The sequence below is a fragment of the Cataglyphis hispanica genome, chromosome 12 (genome assembly GCF_021464435.1).
Source record: "Cataglyphis hispanica isolate Lineage 1 chromosome 12, ULB_Chis1_1.0, whole genome shotgun sequence".
NCBI classification, from domain to species: domain Eukaryota; kingdom Metazoa; phylum Arthropoda; class Insecta; order Hymenoptera; family Formicidae; genus Cataglyphis; species Cataglyphis hispanica.
The window spans coordinates 6,493,182-6,516,446 of NC_065965.1; the positions used below are offsets into that span (position 1 = coordinate 6,493,182).

The 23,265-nt window shown below is 38.1% G+C and overlaps 1 protein-coding gene across 6 annotated transcripts in view; it reads left to right on the forward strand.

The window, feature by feature from the left end:
* The window catches only part of LOC126853437 (sodium/potassium-transporting ATPase subunit alpha), a 63,835-nt gene extending 40,584 nt beyond the window's left edge, over window positions 1-23,251 (forward strand). For 3 of the 6 annotated variants that reach the window (XM_050599193.1, XM_050599194.1, XM_050599195.1), the window contains exons 2-10: window positions 3,338-3,463; window positions 4,245-5,645; window positions 5,708-6,032; window positions 6,552-6,788; window positions 7,017-7,318; window positions 8,315-8,409; window positions 16,830-17,004; window positions 17,216-17,448; window positions 17,709-23,251. In XM_050599193.1, coding sequence (XP_050455150.1) covers window positions 3,338-3,463; window positions 4,245-5,645; window positions 5,708-6,032; window positions 6,552-6,788; window positions 7,017-7,318; window positions 8,315-8,409; window positions 16,830-17,004; window positions 17,216-17,448; window positions 17,709-17,829 — 3,015 coding nt within the window. In that variant the 3' untranslated portion in view covers window positions 17,830-23,251. Of the gene's footprint in view, window positions 1-2,166; window positions 2,248-3,337; window positions 3,464-4,244; window positions 5,646-5,707; window positions 6,033-6,551; window positions 6,789-7,016; window positions 7,319-8,314; window positions 8,410-13,193; window positions 13,289-16,829; window positions 17,005-17,215; window positions 17,449-17,708 lie in introns of all 6 variants that reach the window. The other 3 variants (XM_050599190.1, XM_050599192.1, XM_050599191.1) reach the window with 2 other exon arrangements.
* The last annotated feature ends 14 nt before the right edge of the window (window positions 23,252-23,265 follow it).

Sequence of the window (23,265 nt, forward strand, 5' to 3'; positions counted from 1 at the left end):
TCTGTTAACTCGATCCGTCGCGAATGATAGGGACCCGTGCAAATTTGCATAAGGTCGGAATCGCGTTCATCCTGCGGAGGCGTATTACGTTTACATTACACGTTGCATAAACGCAACATTAACTGTGAGAGAAAATATATTTCTCTCTATATAATCTCCTAAAAGACTTGAGAAAATTAATTCATAAATAAATATATTCTTTTTTAATCTCTACGCAAATATATATACAATAAAAAAAAACTAATTTTACAAAATTACACTAAAAAAAAAAAAAATCTTTAAAAAAATTCTACAGAATTTTGAACAAAAATATCCGGAGGATCCGGGATTTTTGAAGGAATTTTTTTTTACAAGATCAGAGACATCCCTCGTATTATAATTTTAAAGTCCGGATGGGAGTTTTTATTCTGATCATTAATTTTTCGAGATCAAGTGGAGAAAATTTCCTCCATCTATCCCGGATTTCATCGACGAACTTTGCGCGAATTGTACGTGTAATCGTATGGACAATCAGCGAGATGCGTATGTATGACCAAATTACATAATCGTGACTTCCTCAACGACGAGGTGAGCGAATGGACCAGAGATAATGATACCCGTAAAATTGATCGTTTACATATACGTGGTCGCGATACCGGTAAACCGGACACGAAGTCGGAGTTTTTTTTTTGTTTATACAATCGTAACCGCCGATTTGTCGACTCGTTGGTCTTTTATCTAATCGCTGGCTATAACGAGCCGTCGTGACAGAATTAACGACCGCGTGCAGCAATTGCACGCGTGTAAAGCGCGTCACGAGTCTCGCCTTTCGTCAGTTAGTCCATCCGGTATATACGTGAGAATATTGTCGGTTTTCATGGCCAACGATGGTATCGAAGAATATCTTTAATAATTTAGACTACTTTAATTATTATTCGTTACTTAACATTTTTATGGCGAATGGTTAGAAATAGCCGTAAAAAGTAATGTATGCGAGAACTGCTAATGTGTAACTAACTTAATCGTTTAATATCTACATTTGTCTTTATACATTTTTTTTTATATTTAGGAAAAAATAGATGAATTATCTTGTTTTAATTCAATTCTGAACTAATGTTTCCTTTATATAGATAGAGCACTAATAGCTTTATAATCTCAAAATATTTATATTATTATTACATGTTTATTTATTTAATTTGATTTTTCTCAAAATATTTGTCTCTAATTATATATACAGGGTGTCTACTCCCTAGAAAAATATGGGACACCTGGAATTCTCAGGGATTTCTTTTATATCTGAAAAAATCAGGGAATTTTCGTGGAATTTTATTGAGACTCGGGGAACTTAAAAAAAAAATATTTTTTTGATAAAATTATAAGGATTCACACACACACAACAACCTCGTAATAATATATTAAAAAAAATGTATGGAATGCATGAAATAAACTATACTTTATCTCGAAATATTTTTTTTTATTTGAAAATGTGTAAAGAATTTTATTTCCGCGGAGATGAAGATTTCGCCGTTGATCGCGACTGTACCGTCGCGTGGGTTCTCGTAATCGCGATTACGGGACCCGATTACCATTGAGCATTGAGCATAGTGGACACTTGGCGAGCGTGTCTCCATTGAACCGGCACATACTACCGGAAGCGGTCGTTATTCGAACGCGGTCGCGCCGAGGTCGCTCTTGAAAATCGGGCCTCTGTTCCGCCTCTGCACATCTCTCTCAACGCGATGTCACGTGTCAAATGCGCACCGGCCACGTGTCTCTCTCTCTCTCTCTCTCTCTCTCTCTCTCTCTTTCATGAGAAGGATTCGCAATTGCTCCGATACGACCGTGAGATCTGTGGGAAAACTGGTCCAATCGGATCGGCGATATCGAGCAATCGTCTAGTTTTTTTAAAGTAACGTGTCTAAAATTTTGAGTGGAAAATTTTGGGCATAAATAATTCACTCACCGATGTTCAAGAGGGGCCAGCATCTCATTCGCGAGAGACACCTACACACGCGAGAAACTCAATACATGTATTATTATTATTATTTTTGAATCACAATTTTATCATATTATATATATATATATATATATATATATTTATTTATTTATTTATTTTGACGTTTGTATTTTGTTATGTCATCCGCATGATATGTATTTATGATTTTTTTATCGCCCATTTTTTTACAGCATGGCCGCACAGACTCATACAGGGTCGCCACGTTACCCAACATTCGCGACGACAACAAAACCGCAGATGGGATGTATAAGGTATATTCAGAGGTGCAGACTCTACGTCCGCGCTCCATTTCTACATAATTTATACACGTATTTCCGGATCTGGAATTGAACTCTTTTTCTCTCGACTAGCGGGCGGGATAAAGGGAAAAACGTTTTTCTTCCTCTCGTTCTGTCATTCTTTCTTTTCATCTCTTTTCTCTGTCTTCTTTCTCTTTGTCTCTTTCTCTATTTCTTGTCGCTTCCTTTATGCTGATCTTTTGTAAATCTCTATCGTTTCTTCCATGGGGCAACACTTCTCTACTCGTAACGCTTCTCTTCATTAACCATGCTTTGATGATAAATCTCTTCGAAGGAGATTATCTTCACTTCGTCATTTCCGGATCCTTCTCGTTTATGGCATCGCGTTCTCGTTTCGATATCAGTTATCGTAATCACATTAACGCATGTCAAAAGAATTCTATTTGTTTAGGCTTCGATTGCGACAACGTTTTAATCGCGGTTTAATTATACGACGAGAATAAAAACGTTGCATTCTTTTAAAAAAATAATTCGATGAAATGAAATAAGATTGCACTAAATCTATCGTACTTTACATAAAAAAAAAATTAATGAATAAATAAATAAATTGCTCAATTTTTTGCGAATAATCTACATGTTTTATCATAGTTTGGTCGTCCACTGTACTTTCGTTAATCATCAATTATTTTCGCTGATGTCTCGCATGACGTTCGCGCTTGACATTCCTCTCATTCTAGTGCAATCCTATCTCATCTTACGGTATACATATACAAGAAAGATATCATTACAACTCGGTACACCTCATTTTCTTGGCGATATCGTTGCAATCGATCTCTTCGTCTACAAAAGCCTGTCTTCATTCGTCGGTGGGTTTCAGTCTTGTAATTCAACGCGCTTTGATAATCTTCTTCTACTTGGTCAGTTTTATCAGGGTACCTTCCGATCATCGCGCCGGTTTGTAATCGCTTTGGGGCTTTTGTAATTACAGCTGTATTAAGATTGTGCGTGTATACACACGCGCAGCGTCGTTATGGCGAATCCATTATCGCGAAAGTACATCTTTCGATAACGCATCTCTCTTTCTGTCTGTTCCCGTTAACAGTCGCGGCGGAAGAACCCAAAGCGGAGGGGGGACAATCTAGATGACTTGAAGCAGGAGTTGGATATTGACTTCCACAAAATCTCACCCGAGGAACTGTATCAAAGATTTCAGACGCACCCCGAAAACGTAAGTAACATCAAGATTTAAGATGATCGAGAGATCATCTTTCGAAAAAGTAGACTCGATATAAATCGAAATTATAAGGCATCGATCGATGTTTTAATACGTTTAGAGCCAAGATAAAATGTTAATTTTTTTTTTTTTTTAATAAATAAATTACGAACATTACAAATGGATTTACTTTGCGGCGATAAAACGTGTTGAATAAGCGATTGAAATAATCTGTTCGAATGCTGGGAGAACAGCACATGAAGATTTGTGATTTTATAGGAAATTTAATTCTCAACAAAAAATTTCCTATAAACGTGGATCGAAAAATGCATCCTTAAAAAGCGCTCAAAAACTTTTCACAGTTATTTTACAGTTATTTATTTTTAAAAAGCTCTATCGTCGATAATAAAAAAAAAACACTTTTTTGTACATTTGAAATTGATTATTTTAAAACTTAATGTACTACAATTATTTTGATCTCATTTAAAAGATAATTTAATTCTCTACAACTTTTATTTCAACACATACTATTTCTGATATTTGTAAAAATGAATAAAATAATCGTAATTTCATTTAATAGATTTTTGGTTTTCACATTAACTTTTTAAGGAAGCATTTTTTGACCCATATTTTTATCGTAAACTTTTTATTCAGAATTAAATTTCCTATAAAATTTCAAAGGTTGGCCGGGATGTTAGGCCCACCCTGTATATTAGTATAAAAAAGATAGATTAACAATAAAATAAAAAATAATGAAAAAATATAAAGTCTACATTTAAAATTTAATATAAAATAGGGCCTCAGCCACGCGAAAGCAAAGGAGAACTTGGAGAGGGATGGACCGAACGCCTTGACGCCGCCGAAGCAGACTCCGGAATGGGTCAAGTTCTGCAAAAATCTGTTCGGCGGTTTCGCCCTTCTATTGTGGATCGGCGCGATTCTGTGTTTCATCGCGTACTCAATTCAGGCCTCGACCAGCGAGGACCCGAACGACGACAATCTCTACCTGGGCATCGTCCTCGCGGCGGTCGTCATAGTCACGGGTATATTCTCGTACTATCAGGAGAGCAAGTCGAGCAAGATTATGGAGTCGTTCAAGAACATGGTGCCGCAATTCGCCACCGTGATCCGGGAGGGTGAAAAGCTCACCTTGCGGGCAGAAGATCTCGTGCTCGGTGACGTCGTCGATGTCAAGTTCGGCGATCGGATACCGGCCGACATCAGGATTATCGAGTCTCGAGGATTTAAGGTAGACAACAGTTCGCTGACGGGCGAGTCCGAACCGCAATCGAGGTCGCCCGAATTTACACATGAAAATCCGCTTGAAACGAAGAACCTCGCGTTCTTCTCGACAAACGCGGTGGAAGGCACGGCCAAGGGAGTGGTGATCTGCTGTGGCGATCAGACGGTAATGGGAAGGATTGCTGGTTTAGCATCCGGCCTTGATACCGGTGAAACGCCGATTGCCAAGGAGATACATCATTTTATACATCTTATTACCGGTGTCGCTGTCTTCCTCGGCGTCACATTCTTTATCATAGCTTTTATTCTGGGTTATCATTGGCTTGACGCCGTCATCTTCCTAATTGGTATTATTGTCGCGAATGTACCGGAGGGCCTCCTCGCTACCGTGACCGTGTGCCTCACTCTGACCGCCAAACGAATGGCTTCGAAGAACTGCCTGGTGAAGAATCTCGAGGCCGTGGAGACCCTGGGCTCAACCTCGACTATCTGCTCAGATAAGACAGGTACTCTTACGCAGAATCGTATGACAGTGGCGCACATGTGGTTCGACAATCAGATCATTGATGCTGATACCACGGAAGATCAATCCGGTTTGCAATACGACCGTACTAGTCCAGGATTCAAGGCATTAGCCAAAATAGCAACTTTGTGTAATCGCGCCGAGTTTAAGCCAGGTCAGGAGGGTGAACCGATTTTGAAGCGAGAAGTAAACGGTGACGCCTCTGAGGCCGCGCTGCTTAAGTGCATGGAACTTGCGTTGGGTGATGTCATGGGCATTAGGAAACGTAACAAGAAAGTCTGCGAGATTCCCTTCAATTCCACTAACAAATATCAGGTGTCCATACACGAATCGGACGATCCTAACGATACCAGATATCTCTTGGTAATGAAGGGTGCTCCCGAAAGAATTCTGGATAGGTGCTCGACCATATTTATCGGTGGCAAAGAGAAGGTAATTTATTTCAGTAGATTATTTATCTATTTTCCGTATTTAATACCCTGATATTTTTGTAGGTTCTTGACGAGGAGATGAAAGAGGCATTCAATAACGCGTATTTGGAATTGGGCGGACTCGGCGAACGAGTACTCGGCTTTTGTGACTACATACTGCCGTCCGACAAGTTCCCGCCTGGCTTCAAGTTCAACGCCGACGATCCCAACTTCCCGGTCGAAGGGCTCCGCTTCGTGGGCCTGATGTCTATGATCGATCCGCCGCGGGCAGCAGTGCCCGATGCGGTCGCCAAGTGCCGTTCCGCCGGCATTAAGGTCATCATGGTTACCGGTGACCATCCGATCACTGCCAAAGCCATTGCCAAATCTGTCGGCATCATCTCTGAAGGTACATACATTTTGCACGCCATCGAATTGATACGCTTAACAGCGATAACAGTTGTCAGATGACGTTTGAGATTAGATATCAGCTGTAGTATCTCCGAGACCTCGTTCGTCGCTCTCGATTATGATGCTTTTATGAGTTTAATCTCTTAATGAGACGTAATTTCAGATAATAGGCCGCGCTTAAGATTTACGACGATCCTATTTACACATGCAACTTGGGGCGATTTTATTGGAAGATATGCAAAGTTCGCGTTGTAAAAAGGAAGCGACGCAATAACCCCAGTGTCCAGCTATTTAATCGCTGACAATATATATTTTACAACTATATTCCCTACAAAAGGAGAGCTACATATAAATCAAATTTGATGATATGTTTCTCCAATATTATTACACAAAAATGATAAAAAATCGACGAGTTAATTAAAGTTGCTACATTCAATTTCGGACAGCCGATTAATTTTTTGTTCAGATTTTGTTATTTTTATAATTGCATTAACATTATTATTTTCATTTATATCAGGTAATGAAACCGTTGAGGATATTGCGCAACGGTTAAATATCCCTGTATCCGAAGTAAATCCTCGCGAGGCTAAAGCCGCAGTCATCCACGGAACCGAACTCAGGGAACTCAACTCCGACCAATTGGACGAGATTCTCAGGTATCACACCGAAATTGTGTTCGCCCGTACCTCGCCTCAGCAAAAGCTCATCATTGTCGAAGGCTGCCAGCGGATGGGCGCGATTGTTGCTGTAACTGGTAAGTTATACTTGCAGACAAAAAATGTTTTACTTTGCATTGCATTATAAAGAAACGATTAATATATTCAAAATCTTTTTTAATTAAATTAATTGATTCATGACATGAGAATTATATAGATGTAATATAATAATTATATCTGTGTGCAATTCATAGTGCAGTATCGTGTGATTATTTGCAATTGACAGTGCAGAAATCTTTATCTTTAAACGTTTAATTTATTCACAGGCGACGGTGTGAATGATTCGCCCGCTCTGAAGAAAGCCGACATTGGTGTCGCTATGGGCATCGCCGGTTCGGACGTCTCCAAACAAGCGGCCGACATGATCCTTCTCGATGACAACTTTGCCTCGATTGTGACAGGTGTGGAAGAGGGTCGCTTGATCTTCGACAACCTAAAAAAATCTATCGCCTACACTCTGACTTCGAACATACCCGAAATCTCGCCTTTCTTGGCGTTTATCCTCTGCGATATCCCTCTGCCACTGGGTACCGTCACCATTCTCTGCATCGATCTGGGCACTGACATGGTAAGTCACAAAATGCTGTACGGGAACGATGAATTGGAATCGAGTAACAACATTTCGACGAGATGCTCTTGTTTACGGAAAGCTCTTCCAAAGTCGCTATTCGACCTTCTTTTTATCGGTTAATCAAATTATTTCAGCATTTGCGCCGTCCATCATGATGTAATAGCTTATAGTCACGAAGGCTGTTTCTTAAAGATACCAATGATCTTTGACATTTATAATGATTGATAGGTACCAGCGTGATATCTGGAATATTCAACCCGATGCGAAAATTGTGTGACACAAATCTACAGTTTCTCTAAAATGCATCAATATTATTTTTCTTTATAGATAGCTGTTTTTTCAAGGCAAAGAACCAATCAATCAAGGCAGTGCAGCTCATTAGTGGACAACCTTGACAATCGATTAAATGTCTTTAATAATCTTTGTCTTTAAACTTTTATTTCCCTTAGATCAATTGTGCTGGTGGAACTAAATCGAGTATTATGGACAAGTTATCTTACAGGAATTTTTAAAAAAATGGATAAAATGCATTGCAATTTGAGGAATACATTTTTTTACTGAATTTAGGGACTAGAAATTTATCGTAATGAGAGATACTTTCGTGGTTAAAATATATTCCTTTTCAGGAATTATTATCTCTGCAAAAAGCTATTTACCTCGAATTTCCTCTGAGCCCCCTTTTATATCTCCCAAAAATCAGTTCCTTTTAATCGATTTTAGTTTCTTTATTTTTCAGTTAATTATCTTTTGTTTATTCTCTATGCTTCATCGTAAAAGTAAGAATGCTGACGATATCAAGCTGATCATTATTAATTTATTAGGATTAATTTTATGTTAAAATTATTTGTATATATGATCACATTAAATTAATAATTTTATTTCACCAAGATATAATCGAGATATGTCAATATTCTTACTTGAACATCATTGGAAGACATATTCGTTATCTAATTGTTGGCGTTATTACTGAGCTCTTTGATAATGTGACATCAGGTACCCGCCATTTCGCTAGCCTACGAGGAGGCAGAGAGCGATATTATGAAGCGACAACCACGAAACCCCTTCACTGACAAGCTAGTTAACGAAAGGTAACACATCTACAACATACAACGAAATATTGACAAGCTACATACAAATTTTCTATAGAAAGAGTCATCGGTGATGATACGCTGTATTTTCGAAGTCTCTTCTCGGATTGATTAAAATATCGATGAAACTTTCGCAAAAAACTATTTGTTTAAGTATTTTAACAGAATAGAGCTTCGAGAATTCAATTACACGGCGATCGCTCTCTCTCATTCTATTGGCTAAATACTTCTTTTTTATTTTTCTTTTGGCGATTTTAGTAGTTAGTTGATTCAATCTTCTATTATACATAAAATACGACGCGAACATTTCGGTTCACGTCTCTTTCTCGGGTCTCGCTCGTTGTTTGATACCTACGTACGACAGGAACTGTGGTAACGATTCGCGAACAAATTGATCCCTCGTGTTTTTTCTGATTATCTGTTTGATAATAATTATCTTTATACTGAACATTCATTGAGTAATACACTCGTCATCTCTTTTAAATATTCTCTCTTCACATATAAAGAAGTTAGATTATTCTTTCATTTTTTTTCTTCTCCTTTAAATTACAAATTGTACCTTGATCAAGGACACTCGATAACATTCACGCGATGTAGGGATTAATTTGTCAAGCTTATCGCTATTGAGTTGTCGAGTCGGACACGCTAGGACAAAATGCGGATAAGGTAACAGTGATGGGATATGGTGCACGCAGATGCAACACTTGAACGGGTGTTTGGTTGCTGGGACACGCGAGCTTTATTTTCAGTTCGATTCTCTCCTCTCTATTCGTATATTCTATACTCGCTCTAACAATAAGCTGGATTGAATCTCGTTATACGCGTCAGACGCGCTTGCTCGTCCGCGATTTGTCGTTGTTACCCATTTGTCCAAATAGCTTGTATCTCTACAGAAAAGATGTAATTCGATCAAATAGCTATCGAATATCATTCTATTATTTTAATGAGAAAAAGATGGACTTGTAATGTACTTTTCAATATATATATATATTTTGTCGCGTGACGAGCAATCGCAAATTTTTCCTTGTCGAGGAATTTTCTCTTCCTTTTACATCGACAGTCACAAACGCTTCCATCACGATGATCCTTGATCGTATTAGTGTTATTTCGTTACGCCGAAGGTAAGCCAATCTTTTATTGTAAAGCCTTTCTTTCTCTCTCTCTCTCTCTCTCTTTATATGTATATATATATATATATATATATATATATATATATCTTTTTCTTTCTTTTTATATATAAGTCTCTATTACTTACTATCTCTAGTTTTATTCTTCTCGAGAGCTTCTCGTGAGCTCCTCGTCGTTGTTCTATAATTCCTCGCTGCAGTCGTCATCCTGTCGTGGTCTGCCACTGGCTTGAAGTGTATATGGGTTGCTGAGACATCCACAAGATATAAATCGTTGTGAAGACTCGCATGCGTGATCGTTTCTTTTGGTATTTTACTTATCGCCTCTTTTTTTTTATTCAAAACAGCATTTTTATCTTTTTATTGCCATATCCCTATTTCCTATCTTTCTTCATCTTTTCTCTCGCGTGTATGCACGCTCTTTCTCTGTCTTTCTTTCTCTTATACATGAATACCAGTATAACCATTTTTTTTATCCATTCTCTATATCCTTTTTTTTTCCCCACCTTCCTTTGCGCTCCATCGCTATCAGTTTTTTAGCCTTCCTCTTTAAATCGTGACAGAGGCATCATAAATGCAAGGGCCACTTGTATATTGTGTTGTGAATATTGTATGATGTTTATATCGTAAATGTGCAACTCACAACTTGTTAATATTTGATCGTTTGTGAACCTGCTTTGCGTCGTCGTCGATACCATACGAGGAAAACTCAAACGACATAGAAACTGAACGATATAGAGACTGAAGAGTTTTATATATTGTATTCCGGAAGCTCGAAGATGTTCTCTCGTAGATTAAACGGTATTCTATCTCTCCCTTTTTTTTCTTCGTAAATATTTGAGTAGAATAGCATTATATGTTAGAACAGAATTATTATTCGTACGTCGGTTTGTGCATTAAAACGGGATATATCTTTCCCTTTTTTTTCTATCTTTCTCTTTCCCTTGTTTTTCTTCTCTATCTTGTCTATCTATCTATCTGCCTCCATTGTTCCTGGCTGCTTCTATTGCCTCGGGCCAGGTTTTATCGTTGCTGCGCCTCGCTCGGGAAAATGAAATTTTTTTCAACTTGGAATCGGTTCACATTCGCTTGGCGAAAAAAATCTATCTCATGTGATTTAACATTATGGAGTATACATGTAAATGAATAAGGACGAGATTGTTGCGATTGTTTCGGAAAAATTGGCGGAATCGCAAATCACGAGCTTGAAATTATTACAGGATATTTTATTTAGACATTTTTATTTGTTTGTTTTTTATCCAAGATTTTGATGAAACTCTTACGCAGCGAAAAAAATCATATTGTCAGCTAAATCGATTGAATCGATGGATGCAGAACGGTAAGATTTGTCGCGCGATTATACCTGCGTGACGCACGCATTTCATATCTTTTTCTCGCATTTTTCTCTCTTTTTCGTAACTTTTTTTCTCTTTTTTTTCTAGAATTTTTCTTAGAGAGATTTTTCTTAGAGAGAAGAAAAGCTATGCATCAGATTCTGCATCAAGCGATTCACTTTCTTCCTTTCTCATCAATCTCGCAATTAAGCAACGATCGTTCCTTAGTCATTTCCTTAGTAATTCAGCGAAAAGCAAGTTTCGTCGACGAAATCGCTTGAGGGAAAGACGGTACGGAGCGAGGAGGATCTGTTCTGAGCGGAACGCGCTTCGGTGATGGAAACAAACCAATGTTTCGCATTAGAGTCGACGAAACTTAAATCTTAATCAACTAGTTGAATTCTAATCGATCTAACACATACATTATATCGCACTCCTGGAAGAACATTACTACAAATCAAAAAGTGAAATCTCATGAAAGCGCATATCTCTATCTAGCATGTTATATTTTTGCTTAAGTTAACGTATTTTATGTGCTTAGAGAAATTTTGAGATTTTAACATAATAGTTACAAAGGTGAAAACACAAAATTATACTATCTTCGAGTTGTAGCAATCTTCTTGCGGGAGTCTATATTACCTATATATAGACAAGTGTATATATAAATATATGTATATATATATATATATACATTTATATATATATTTACATTAATCTTTGATGCTCAGTAATTATTATCATTATTATTCTTGTCCTGATCTATATACTAGTCTTATTATTATCATTATTATTACAATCACAAGCCAGCATCGTTATTCATAGAATTTTACTGAATTTGTACTGCCATTACTGTTTTATCTACTATATATATATATATATATATATATATATATATATATATATATCACAGCTGCCGCTGCTACTATTACTACTATTCTATATTACTACTATTACTATACTTACTACTATTTACTATACCGTTTGTTCTACTTGCCATATATCACCGCCAAAAAGAGAAAGACACTTTTGTACATTTTGAGCGTCATGAACTTTTTCTTGCAGTTTTTTATTCTTTACAGTCCTCTCACGTTTTATTCTGTAATGCGCTGCCTACTGCCGCTGCCTACTCTACCCACTCTGCGACTGGCAACTTTCTAATGGGTGCTGAAACGACCATATACATGTGCAAAAACGACAATTGCTAAACGGGAGGAAATCGGGGGATTTATATGCATATATTAATTGGAGAAACGTGGGAAAATTTCTGCGGTGGTAGCAGCCCCCTGTATGCAGTATCATAGTCACGATTCTTTCGTTTGGAAATGGTTAGAAGATTTTAAACAAGTCTTTTACAAAGGCGAGAATGCATCAGGGGGTTTCGCCGCCACGATATTAACGGAAACGATGCTCGAGATTGTACTCGAAGTGCACGAAAGAGAAGAGATTTTCTCATCCGAGTCTCAAAAGTGCTCGATGACTCGCGTATTTATCTCGTCGTTTAATTTACCCTTTAGATTTTTAGGTTTTTTGATGACAGATAAAATGTCGACTTCTTTTTTCTTTTAATTAATTAGTGTGCAACTTTAGCGAATTTTTTAGTATAATAAAGTTATTGCAAAACAATTTAAGTTGCTACAATGTTGGACTCGTTGCAAGGCAATTTTATTCTTTATCTTTCACATCGTGGAACATCGAGCACCGCTGAAGACGATGATTCAAAAGAATCAGGTGATAACGATTGGAGATTCGCAGCACGAGCACGGGGAGGTTCACGCGTAATTTCTTGTGACTTCTCTTTTTTCACTTGCATCAGATATGGCACCAACGATTTCACTTTTTTTCTTCTGCCGACTGTTCCGGACAGTCGGTCTAAACGCAGCGCTAATCCGATGCACAGATACACTCGCTACCGTCCACAGGTTTTCTCTCTTTTTGCTATACAGTTTAACGCAATTTTTAACGGCACAATTTTCCAACGCAATTTTTTAACAAGAGGATAGGCTGTGTTTAGTTGTACAAAAACGGGTCGCGATTACAGTTTTCTCCAGTTTTTTTTTATTGAAACATCAACCCCTGACAGGATTTCAAAAGAATGGGAAAGCCGACGTTTACACACATATACATATATGTGATTGACTTGTGCAATCTCCAAATCTCTCTCTTTCGCTCACACGCACATACACATTTACTAAGAGGGAGTGTATGTGTTCATAAAATATAATAGTATCAATAATGCGGTTACATGTATCTCTCGCATATAACTTTGTAATGCGGGTGGGGGAGGGGGTAATTAGTACACTTTCTAATCAATGGTGGATGGCAGGTGCCGGCCATCTCGCTAGCCTACGAGGCACCGGAGTCGGACATTATGAAACGGCAGCCACGCGATCCTTACAGAGACAATCTTGTCAACCGAAGGTGGGTCTCCCAACTACCCACCTAACGAAAAAAAAAACCAACAGAAACCTATTGCAAAACCTATTGCACTCACATTCGTACTGTATCAAGACTAATTTAAACACACACGTTTTTATTCACGTTTTTATCGCATCCATCTGTTTTACATATATATATATATATATATATATATATATATATATATATATATATACATATACACACACATACATTCACTATCATAACGCACAGACAGATACATTCGTCGGAATAGTCTAATCTGATTAATCCTTTGCCTGGTAAGTAGATAGACTCGAAATAACTCAACCGAGAACACAAATTCGACTGCCAGTGCATGCGCGAACGTTAATGTTGCCTGACACTTGTCAAACGAGGATAGATTAGAAATTGACTAACCGACTGATTAGATTAGTGCTAAGCAAAGGATTAATAAGTCACATATTTGCATAGCATAGTGGAATAATAATTTGTTATAGTTGTAGCGGTGATAAAAATTAATTTTGAAATTAATAGCATATGTAACGTTATATTTACAATAGCGATTGACTGTTTCGACGAGGCTAATCTTACATGTAATATACACACATACAGAAAATATATCTTGCGAACCAAGTTGGAAGTAATCTCAATCGTCCCAGGATTGTGTATACGTGTATAGGTATTCTATTCGCCTAATGCACTAATACACATATCTGGTCCGTCTATTGTGCGATTTCAACTTGGACCATGATGTTTATACGCGACAATACACGTAATAACAGAGTGTCTACTAACTTCGATAATAAATCCGGTATATCTTTTTCATTTTTTCTCGTAAAAGTTATTTTTTTTTTATATTTTTTATCGTATGCATCTTGAGAGAAAAAAAGCAATCAAACGACAAAATTATATACTATATTCTTTAAGATTGATGAAGTTTTTCGAAACGTTTATTATTAAAATTATGGAAATCTTAATTTTTCCCTTTCCAAGGATCCTGGCCCTACAATAAATCTTGGTAGACACTCTACAAACGACATCTGACTCTAGAAATCTAGTTGACTAGCATAGAGCACAAAGCAAGTTTTTGATATATAGAGAAAAATTATAAGATGTTGAGAATGTCGAATGCTTTTTCTTAGAATCTCACACTTAGAATCTCTCACCCGGTCAATAAATTAACACGCTGCGATTTAATCGTTTAGCTTTTAACTATTTACGTGTTACTTTGTCATTGCACTAGGTGTATGCGCGCGAATCGCGAGCAAATTTCATTCAGAACACGAAAACTTTATCAATACTGTGCTGTCAATAATTGATGATATATAATCAGTTATTACAAAGAGATAATATTCGAAAATCTAGGATAACTGAATGTCCATAATTGTTGAGATAAGTAATTTTTGGGGAGAATTTTATCAATATTGACAGCATCTAATTTTAATTCTTTTATTTCCCCGGTTATTTCATCTGATGGATACACAAGCACATCTGTTTCTGGAAATTTTTTTTTATAATATAATAAATACTTTTACTTAATATAATAATTTTTTTTAATATAAAAATTTTTTTTTTCATATTTTATATATATATATATATATATATATATATATATATATTTTTTTAAATGTTTAAAACTAGGAATAAGAAATTTTCTAATTTTATAAGTATTACAAATCCTAGGTGTATATATATATTCATCTTGCATACATTTTTTTGTAAAAACATGACATTTCCAGGGACAGAGATACGAGTTAGACTTGTACTAACCGAGGATTAACATCATCGGAAACATTCATCGAAAAAACAGCGAATTCACGATTATCTATCGACAATTATTTCGCAAAATGCACGTTTTATCTCAACTGTCATCTTTGCTATCTTCGACTTTTTTTTTTAATTTTCGAGAAGAGCACAACTCCAGTGTCGATCACCGAGAGCTTTTGAAAACGACATGCACAGCTTGAGCGCAACCTCTTTCTCAGCGGCGTATCAACAACGTATTTTATGATCTTCGATCAGGATCGCAATCGCGATATCGATCTCCGTTGCACTGCCGCTTTATTATACACCTGACCTCTACGTCAGGAAATTTTAATGCCGCTCTGCAGCTCTTCTCTCCACATTTGACACTTTAAATCCGCTGAGCACGCTTGCGCGAACGCTAACTCATTAACTGCAGGCTCTTCTCCGTCCGATTGCGCTTCCCTGATGAGTCGGCTGATGATTAAACCGTCCAGTTCAACTAACTATGACTGCCAAACTGTCGCATGCGACTGGCTTCCAAATTCAACCCTGCGCACAGATATTTTCTCATTGCATGCATCTGACAATTGCTTTGATGACATACACATTGATTGATTATTCGTAGTAATTTTTTGTAGAGAGTTTAAGTTTTAGTACAAATTGAATTGAAAATGTAATGGGAGGAGCAAACAAAGACACAAAATTATATTACGCTTTGATACGTATTGATAATCTGGTTTAACAATCGATTTTTCTTATAAATCGTAAATCTATTTAAAAAATGAGAAAAATTGTTATTTGTATCTTTTTGTACCTTTTAATTTTATACTTGTAATACTTTGTGCAATCCTGCGATTAGATTATTAATGACAATCGATAATATTGCATAAAAAGATTCTCTGCAGCCAGATTATCATAATGAATCAAAACATTTGGAGCAAGAGCAGATTAAATCTTATAAGCTTCACTTTAAATACAAAGTCACATTTATAAACCTTTACATATTATTACGAACTTGGTTCATCTTTTTGTTTTGAACTCTTCGATTATGATATAAAATACTTATATGCCAGTAAATCGCTTTGATATTAATGCTAACTCTCAACGGGCTGGAAAGCTGGTGCGCGGGGTAAGCTTTGGGAAATGGGCAGCTTCGATGTTAACAAAGGTGCAAAGACTCACGTGCAGCTTGTTACCGTGAGAACTGGCAAGCGACAACTATGTCTGTCTATCTGTCTATCTGATTTATCTGTCTCTGTCCGTATTCGCTCTATGTGGCATGCATCTCACTGTCGAGAACCGATCCTTAACCGTCCGCCTATTGCGTCGGTAAGTAATTTGCATTTTGCTCCTAACCGGTGACTATGGCTTCCGTTAACTTTAACATAAACTTTGACTATTAGAAGTAACGCCAAAGTCGGATGATCGATGGCAAACGCTTCTTGGGATATCGAGGAATTTTGAAATGCGCTGTCGACCTGAAAAGGTTTCACTAGATTCGGGAAGAAAAAACTTCTCGAATGAATGCAGTGCAAAAGCACTTTTATGCATTTTTAATCAAAGGACTGCATTTAATACACGCTTTATCAAAAGTTTGATGAAATCTTCAAAAATTTAAATTTGATTTTTTTTTTTTTAAGTCATTAAATTTTTTAATTCTATATTGATGTAAAAATTTTATTATTGAGAATCACTCTCGGAGAATAAAACGAAATAAAGTTACTACACAGCGAAAAGTAAAGATTTCTCGAAATCTAACAGCAAGTAGCGTCATTGGTCTCCCGAGAATGTTCTTCAACGAGTTTATCTTATTTAGGCTTATTTCGATGGCATATGGTCAAATCGGTATGATCCAAGCCGCGGCCGGTTTCTTCGTCTACTTTGTCATTATGGCTGAAAACGGATTTCTACCCCTATATCTGTTTGGTATCCGAAAGCAGTGGGATTCTAAGGCTATCAACGATTTAACCGACAGCTACGGTCAGGAATGGGTAAGTAATTGGATGTTCTCTTCTATGAAAATATTCTGATATTTAATTTTCAGCAAACTCTTTTTTGTCAATAACTGAAAAAAGAAGATTAATATTACTAATAAAAATTTAATTCAATTTTTAATTGAATTATATTCTAAATTTCTTGACATAGTCATATATTAAAAGAATCTACAGTTGATCGTGCAAATTTATTTTTGCAAAAAAATAGACCTACAGGGATCGCAAAACGCTGGAGTTCACCTGCCATACAGCTTTCTTCGTATCGATTGTAATTGTGCAATGGGCTGATCTGATTGTCTGCAAAACGCGCCGCAATTCAATTATTCACCAGGGAATGAGAAATTGGGCTTTGAACTTTGGTCTCGTGTTTGAGACTGCCCTCGCTGCGTTCCTAAGTTATACGCCCGGAATGGACAAGGGTCTTCGTATGTTCCCACTCAAGTATGTATTATCCATCTTTGTACCTCTGATTCTCTAAAATTTGTACCTAGAATCAAATTTACATTCAGACATTGATTATGATATATTCATTCAAATCTTTTACATATTTAACGTTAAACAAATCTAATCTAAACTTGACTTTTATTTAATACACAAAGATTGCAGTTAAAGCGTCGTCATCGTTGAATTGTACTTATAATATGATGCAACACGAAAATTATGTTTAACCCCATATTAAACCCATATATGTAACGTTGCAGATTCGTATGGTGGTTGCCAGCTCTGCCGTTCATGTTCGCCATCTTCATTTATGACGAGACGAGACGATTCTATCTCCGCCGGAATCCAGGCGGCTGGCTCGAGCAAGAAACTTACTATTAGACGCAAGGAGAATTAAATCACACGCATGCAGAGCGCGCGCGCAAGAGGACGAGTGAACGGACGAGAGAGCGAGAGAAAGAGAGCGAGAGAGAGAGAGAGAGAGAGAATGATGATGCGAGAGAATGAGACGCATACTCACACCTGAAAAATATACACTTGAAAAAAAAAGAAAAATAAGTAAATCACTCATGTTGAACAAATATATAACACTTTTCACACGGAACGTGCTACTGGGTCTGTCCGAGTCACGTGTCGAGAGAGCAACGGATGGACAACGAAGGATGATGCGCAAAGATTCGCACTTGCTCTCACGACGAAAAAGAAGATGCTATTTCTCCGCGACATGGAGAAGACCCTTTAGCGCTATAGATACAGCGCGAGATACAAAGAGCACGCTCGTCGTTCTGGCTTGCCGCCAACAATCGCTTGCACGCTTGCGTGTCAAGTTTCATAGTCTCAAAAAATTGATCCGGTGTTCGAGAGAGGAAAGAAGGATTCATCGAGGGGAAATTTCACCAGTCATCATAATACGGATTGGGAAGCCAATTGGGAAGTTGCGCCTTCTGCTCTGCATCCATCTGTACAACTACGAAGCTTTCCGGTGATGATTGGTGCTATTGCTGCTACTGCTACTGTCAGATTATGGATGATATATTCTACAAGCGTTGTTCGAAGATGGAACGAAGGAAAGAGAGAAAGAAATGATCGAGAAGAGTCGCTGAGTTAATGACGCTGCAATGCAACTGATGCAAGAGTGTCAGGCCTAAAGAAAAAACGTCGTAACGTGATGGAACGTAGATGAAAGGAAATCGAGACGACAGTGAGAATGAAAGTCCGAAGACTGGGATGCTAATACGCGACGGAGAATCATGGAATCACGTGCATGCCGGATGCAAATTATTACATTCACGCGACTTCTTATACTATTAGTGGCGTATTATCGTAGACATCTTTGCGTTACCAAGAAACTTTATAATAATAGGCTTTCGTTGATCGTCGATCAATGCGCGCAAAATAACGGTACGCCAAAGATCGGCACATACACACAACACGCCCTCCATTGAGAAGAATTTTAGATCGAAGACAAGAAGATAGAGACTCGGGGAAAAAGAAAGGGGAACAGAGAGATCGACGTGACAGAGCAAATCGAAAAAAAAAGTGCTCAATATAACAGGAGAATGATTAAAGCAAATTCTTAGGCATCTCGCGTGACACCGAAATATATACTTCGTACGAAAATCTAATTACTTGTTAATTGTAACGAAGGACCTGATATGACAGATATATCGGCACGGTCTATAGTTATACGTCATGATAAAAATAATTAAAATAAAGGGAAGAGAGAAAGTTATATAAATAACTAAATAAAAAAAATAATAAAATATAATTAAATAAAACCGCATTCGCAGTATTTATTATTATTAAATAAACGACATACACATTCGGTTTTGAGTCTTAATCCGTGTAGCTGTCAGGAGGAAAGCGGCAAAAACGTATCGCGTAGTTTCAGTATAGTTATGACTCTTAGCTCGAAAAATAATATCACACTAACACACGTGAAAACATACGAGGAAACTGGACTGGGAATGAAAGAAAAGTGCGCGTTGATCGGGATGGGTTCCAGCGGAGAGCGGGGTGGTTCATCCCATCGTAATCCAGCAGTAGGAGGGTGGGGGAAAGAGGTATAATTAGGAGGCGAAGATACGTATGTGGATAGTAAATGTAAAATAATTATCAACTGAATCACTACCAATTGAGAATATAATGAACTGATAAACGGTATGTTATGTGATTGCGTGGGCAGATAGTAAAGCGGTAGGTGGTCGCGGCCTGGTTGCCGGCGAACCGGAGGAAAAAAGAAAAATAAATCCTGCCGCATGCCATTTGAGAAGATAAGTGAATTATTATAAAACGTTATTGATTAACGACGAAAGAGAAAGAGAGAAAGAGAGATAATAAAAGTTTAACGAGGCAGGATAATGGGATAGCGAATGTGCGATATAATACACTCGATACTTTGTATTAGAGAAGAGGTGCGGTATATATGTACGCAGAATATAGACAGGGAAAGAAAAAGGGGACAGATCGGAGCAGAGAAAGCGAGTAAAAAAAAATGTTCTTACTTAGGTAAAAGCTAAATGAAGAATATAAAAATTCCTTCTCTTAGTTTTTCATAGATTTAAAACGCCAGCGGGACAGCTCGCTATAAATCATTGACCCCCCCGCAACGCGGAACTCCCTGTATAGCAGCGAAACGTATAGGATCTCTTGTTAGCCAGCCGGCGAGCGCGCTGTCCGTGTTACGTATGTGTGTGTATGCGTGCGCGTGTATGTGCGTTGTGCATGTAGTAATCGAAACAACACACAACGGTGACTTAAAATGCCTGCCACGCGACTTTTATTCTTTTTTTTTTCGGGCCGGGACGATACGAGACTTTTTTCTCATCGACGCGATCTCGCAACTGTATACACGAATATATTATATCCCCCTCTCCTCCTCTCGTCTCTCCCGGGATGGGTCTCTCTCAATCGTTGCCCGCGTTTGTTTCGGACGCGCTGTTGATGCGTGAGAAAGTCGGCAAGACGAGAAATGAATATTACCCGCGCGAACAATTTTTGTTCAACGATATCTGAATAATTATGCGAAATCGCACTTAAAAAGAAACGCGATAGCTATATCATTTTTGATGAAAGAACGAATAAGAGATTTTTCTCTGATTTTCAGAAATTACAATCGATAAAATTTTAAAACACCGTTCTCGCTGTTATTGTTAAAAATATTGTGAAACGCGATTAATTTAAGACACACTCGTGTGGCGACTCTCGGACGATGATCATTCCATTATCTTTGCAAATAATAATGCTTCTTTCATTTTTTCGTATCGCGTATAAGCAATCCAAAGTCCAGTATCCAACTCATCATTGCATTACGAAGGGAGAATGGAGCAATTGCGTGGCTATATTGTTACAATTATATCATGTTATATAATAACCCGCGAGATGATCGCGTTCTCGTCGATCGATTGTGGCGAACGCGGGGACTCGATGAGTGAACATGCGACGCTCGCTCGGCGGCCCAGGCCCCAAAACTACCCTAAGTGTTCAATAATCGACGTGTTCTCGAGGTGCCCCGTACAACGCGAAATGTTTCTTCCTTCGCCGGTTTCTTCCGTCCGGTGCCGCCGCCTCGAGTGGACTCGAAAATAAGGCTCGCAGTTCCTCGACTTCTCGCGCGATTGATTTTCTCTGTTGAAAACGCGCGAGAGATTGCGCGAATTGCATTTCCGGATACGCGACCGATCAACTCGAATGAATGGAAAGGTCTGAGGAAGAAAAATCAAACGTTCTCAATGTCGTTTTAGGCTGTACTTGCACGGTCCCACGCGGAAGAGAATGACGAAGCAGAGGCTTTGCTCACGGATGCGGGAAGAAAAAGGCATCGGATAGAGACGAGATCACGACTCGCGCGCGAGCTCGTACATCGGGAACTGGAATTCGAGACGTTTCAAAAGTATCCATCGGCCGATCGATGCATCACGCGAAATCAATCTATCCTATTCGGACGCTATCCAATCATCACGGCGTTTCCAAATTCGATCGACGCCGATCAACTGACATTCTCCTCCTCTGTCTGCGTTATATAGGCGAAAAATTGTAATTTTTAGAAAGAGACAGCGATTAGCTGAGCCGGGATGATTAGGGCTCGATTTTAATGTTGCGACACGGCTCTCTCGCCGTGAAAGATCGATCGCTTCTGTCACAACGAATATGCGGTGATTTAAAACGTTTCACGCGCGATTGTTACTCTCAATGGAACGTCCGTTTTTTTTCGGATCGGATGCGAAAGGAAAAATGCAGGATAAAGAGAGAAAGAATGGAAGAAAGAGAGAGAGAGAGAAAGAGAGAAAATGAGAGAACGAAAGAGAGGAACACTGCGTGTATGTATGCGGTGGATATCTTTGAAGCTACGGAGAAGATCCGCGGCGTTGTCGACAGGGTGTTCCGTGCCTGTAGGGGGGCCGTAGGAGCCCAAAAAAAAAAATGCTTTGCCGTCGTGCGCCGCCTCTTTACTTTAGGCTAATAATTTAAATATTATTAATAAAATATAATAGTATAATGATATAAATAAATAATATAATGATAAATAATAATAATATTAATAATAATACATGTTACAATAAGATATTATTAGATGTAATTATTATATATGGTTTAGTCTAGATCGTGTTGTTGAAGAAAAAAAACAAAGTACGTATAAGCGAACAAAAAAAAAAGATGGAAGACAGAGTGGAGAAGAGATGGAGGAGAAAGAGACGATGGAGAGGAGAAGAAGGAAAAGGGAAGAAAACAAGGGTTTAAGGAAGACATGCCAGGCGGGGAGGAAGTTTCGGTCTAAGACCACACACAATTCTTTTGCGGTGGACTGAGCGGGACGGTGCCGCGCTTATGCACGCTTACTCATCGCGTTCTACACACTTATTTTATCCATGGAGTAGAGGACAATGTTACGCTTTCGCGTGATTTTGAACATAAGAGGAGGATTCCCCTGGAGTCTCTGTATACACATGCGGTTACCATTTCATTTCTCTCCTTTTTTGCGCCTTTCTGAAGAGAAAAACAAGCGGCTCTCTTCTTTCTGTTTCATCCCGAGGACGAAAGAATGAGAGTCGTTGATTCTCTCTTCAAAAAGATATAAATTCATACATACATGTATTCCAATAAAAAATTAAGTTTTTCTTTTCTCCCCGCTTATCGGAACGCTTTCATTAGGAGTATCCTCGCGGGGAAAAAATGACGCCGCACGCCTGCACAGCCCACCGCATACCGTGTCGGAATCATTGTACGATTAAAAAAATGTTTAAAAGAGAGAGAGAGAGGAAGAGAGAAAAAGTAACGAACGATGTTTTATTAATATTGTATATATATTTTAAATAATTGTGAATGACGGACAAACAGATCGCACGTGCGAACGACGGCGACCTCGACCGAGAAGCGTTCTTCTCCCGAAGAGAGGAGGCCGTTTCTTCGCCTCACGGGTCTTATCCGTATATACACTCCTTTTTTTCTGTTTCTTATTTTTTTTCTTGCGTTATAAACGCCGCGTATACCACACATTTACACTTTGTACACCTCGTATAGAGAAAGAAAGGAAGAGGAAGAAGAGAAAGAAAGAGAGAGAGAGAGAGAGAGAGAGATACGGGTTACACGCTCGGAAATGACACGTACACCGCTCCACCAGCTATATCTATATTCCGATTGACGATTGACGATTCCCTTTCGCAATTAATTAATTAATTATTATTCGATAAGTTCTGTTTTTACACACGCGACACACATGTGAAAATACATCGCAATCTCTGAGATACGAATACAACCCAAGTGTCATTACTTTTGATGTTAAATAAAAAATACATAATTAATATATAGAGCGGCGTC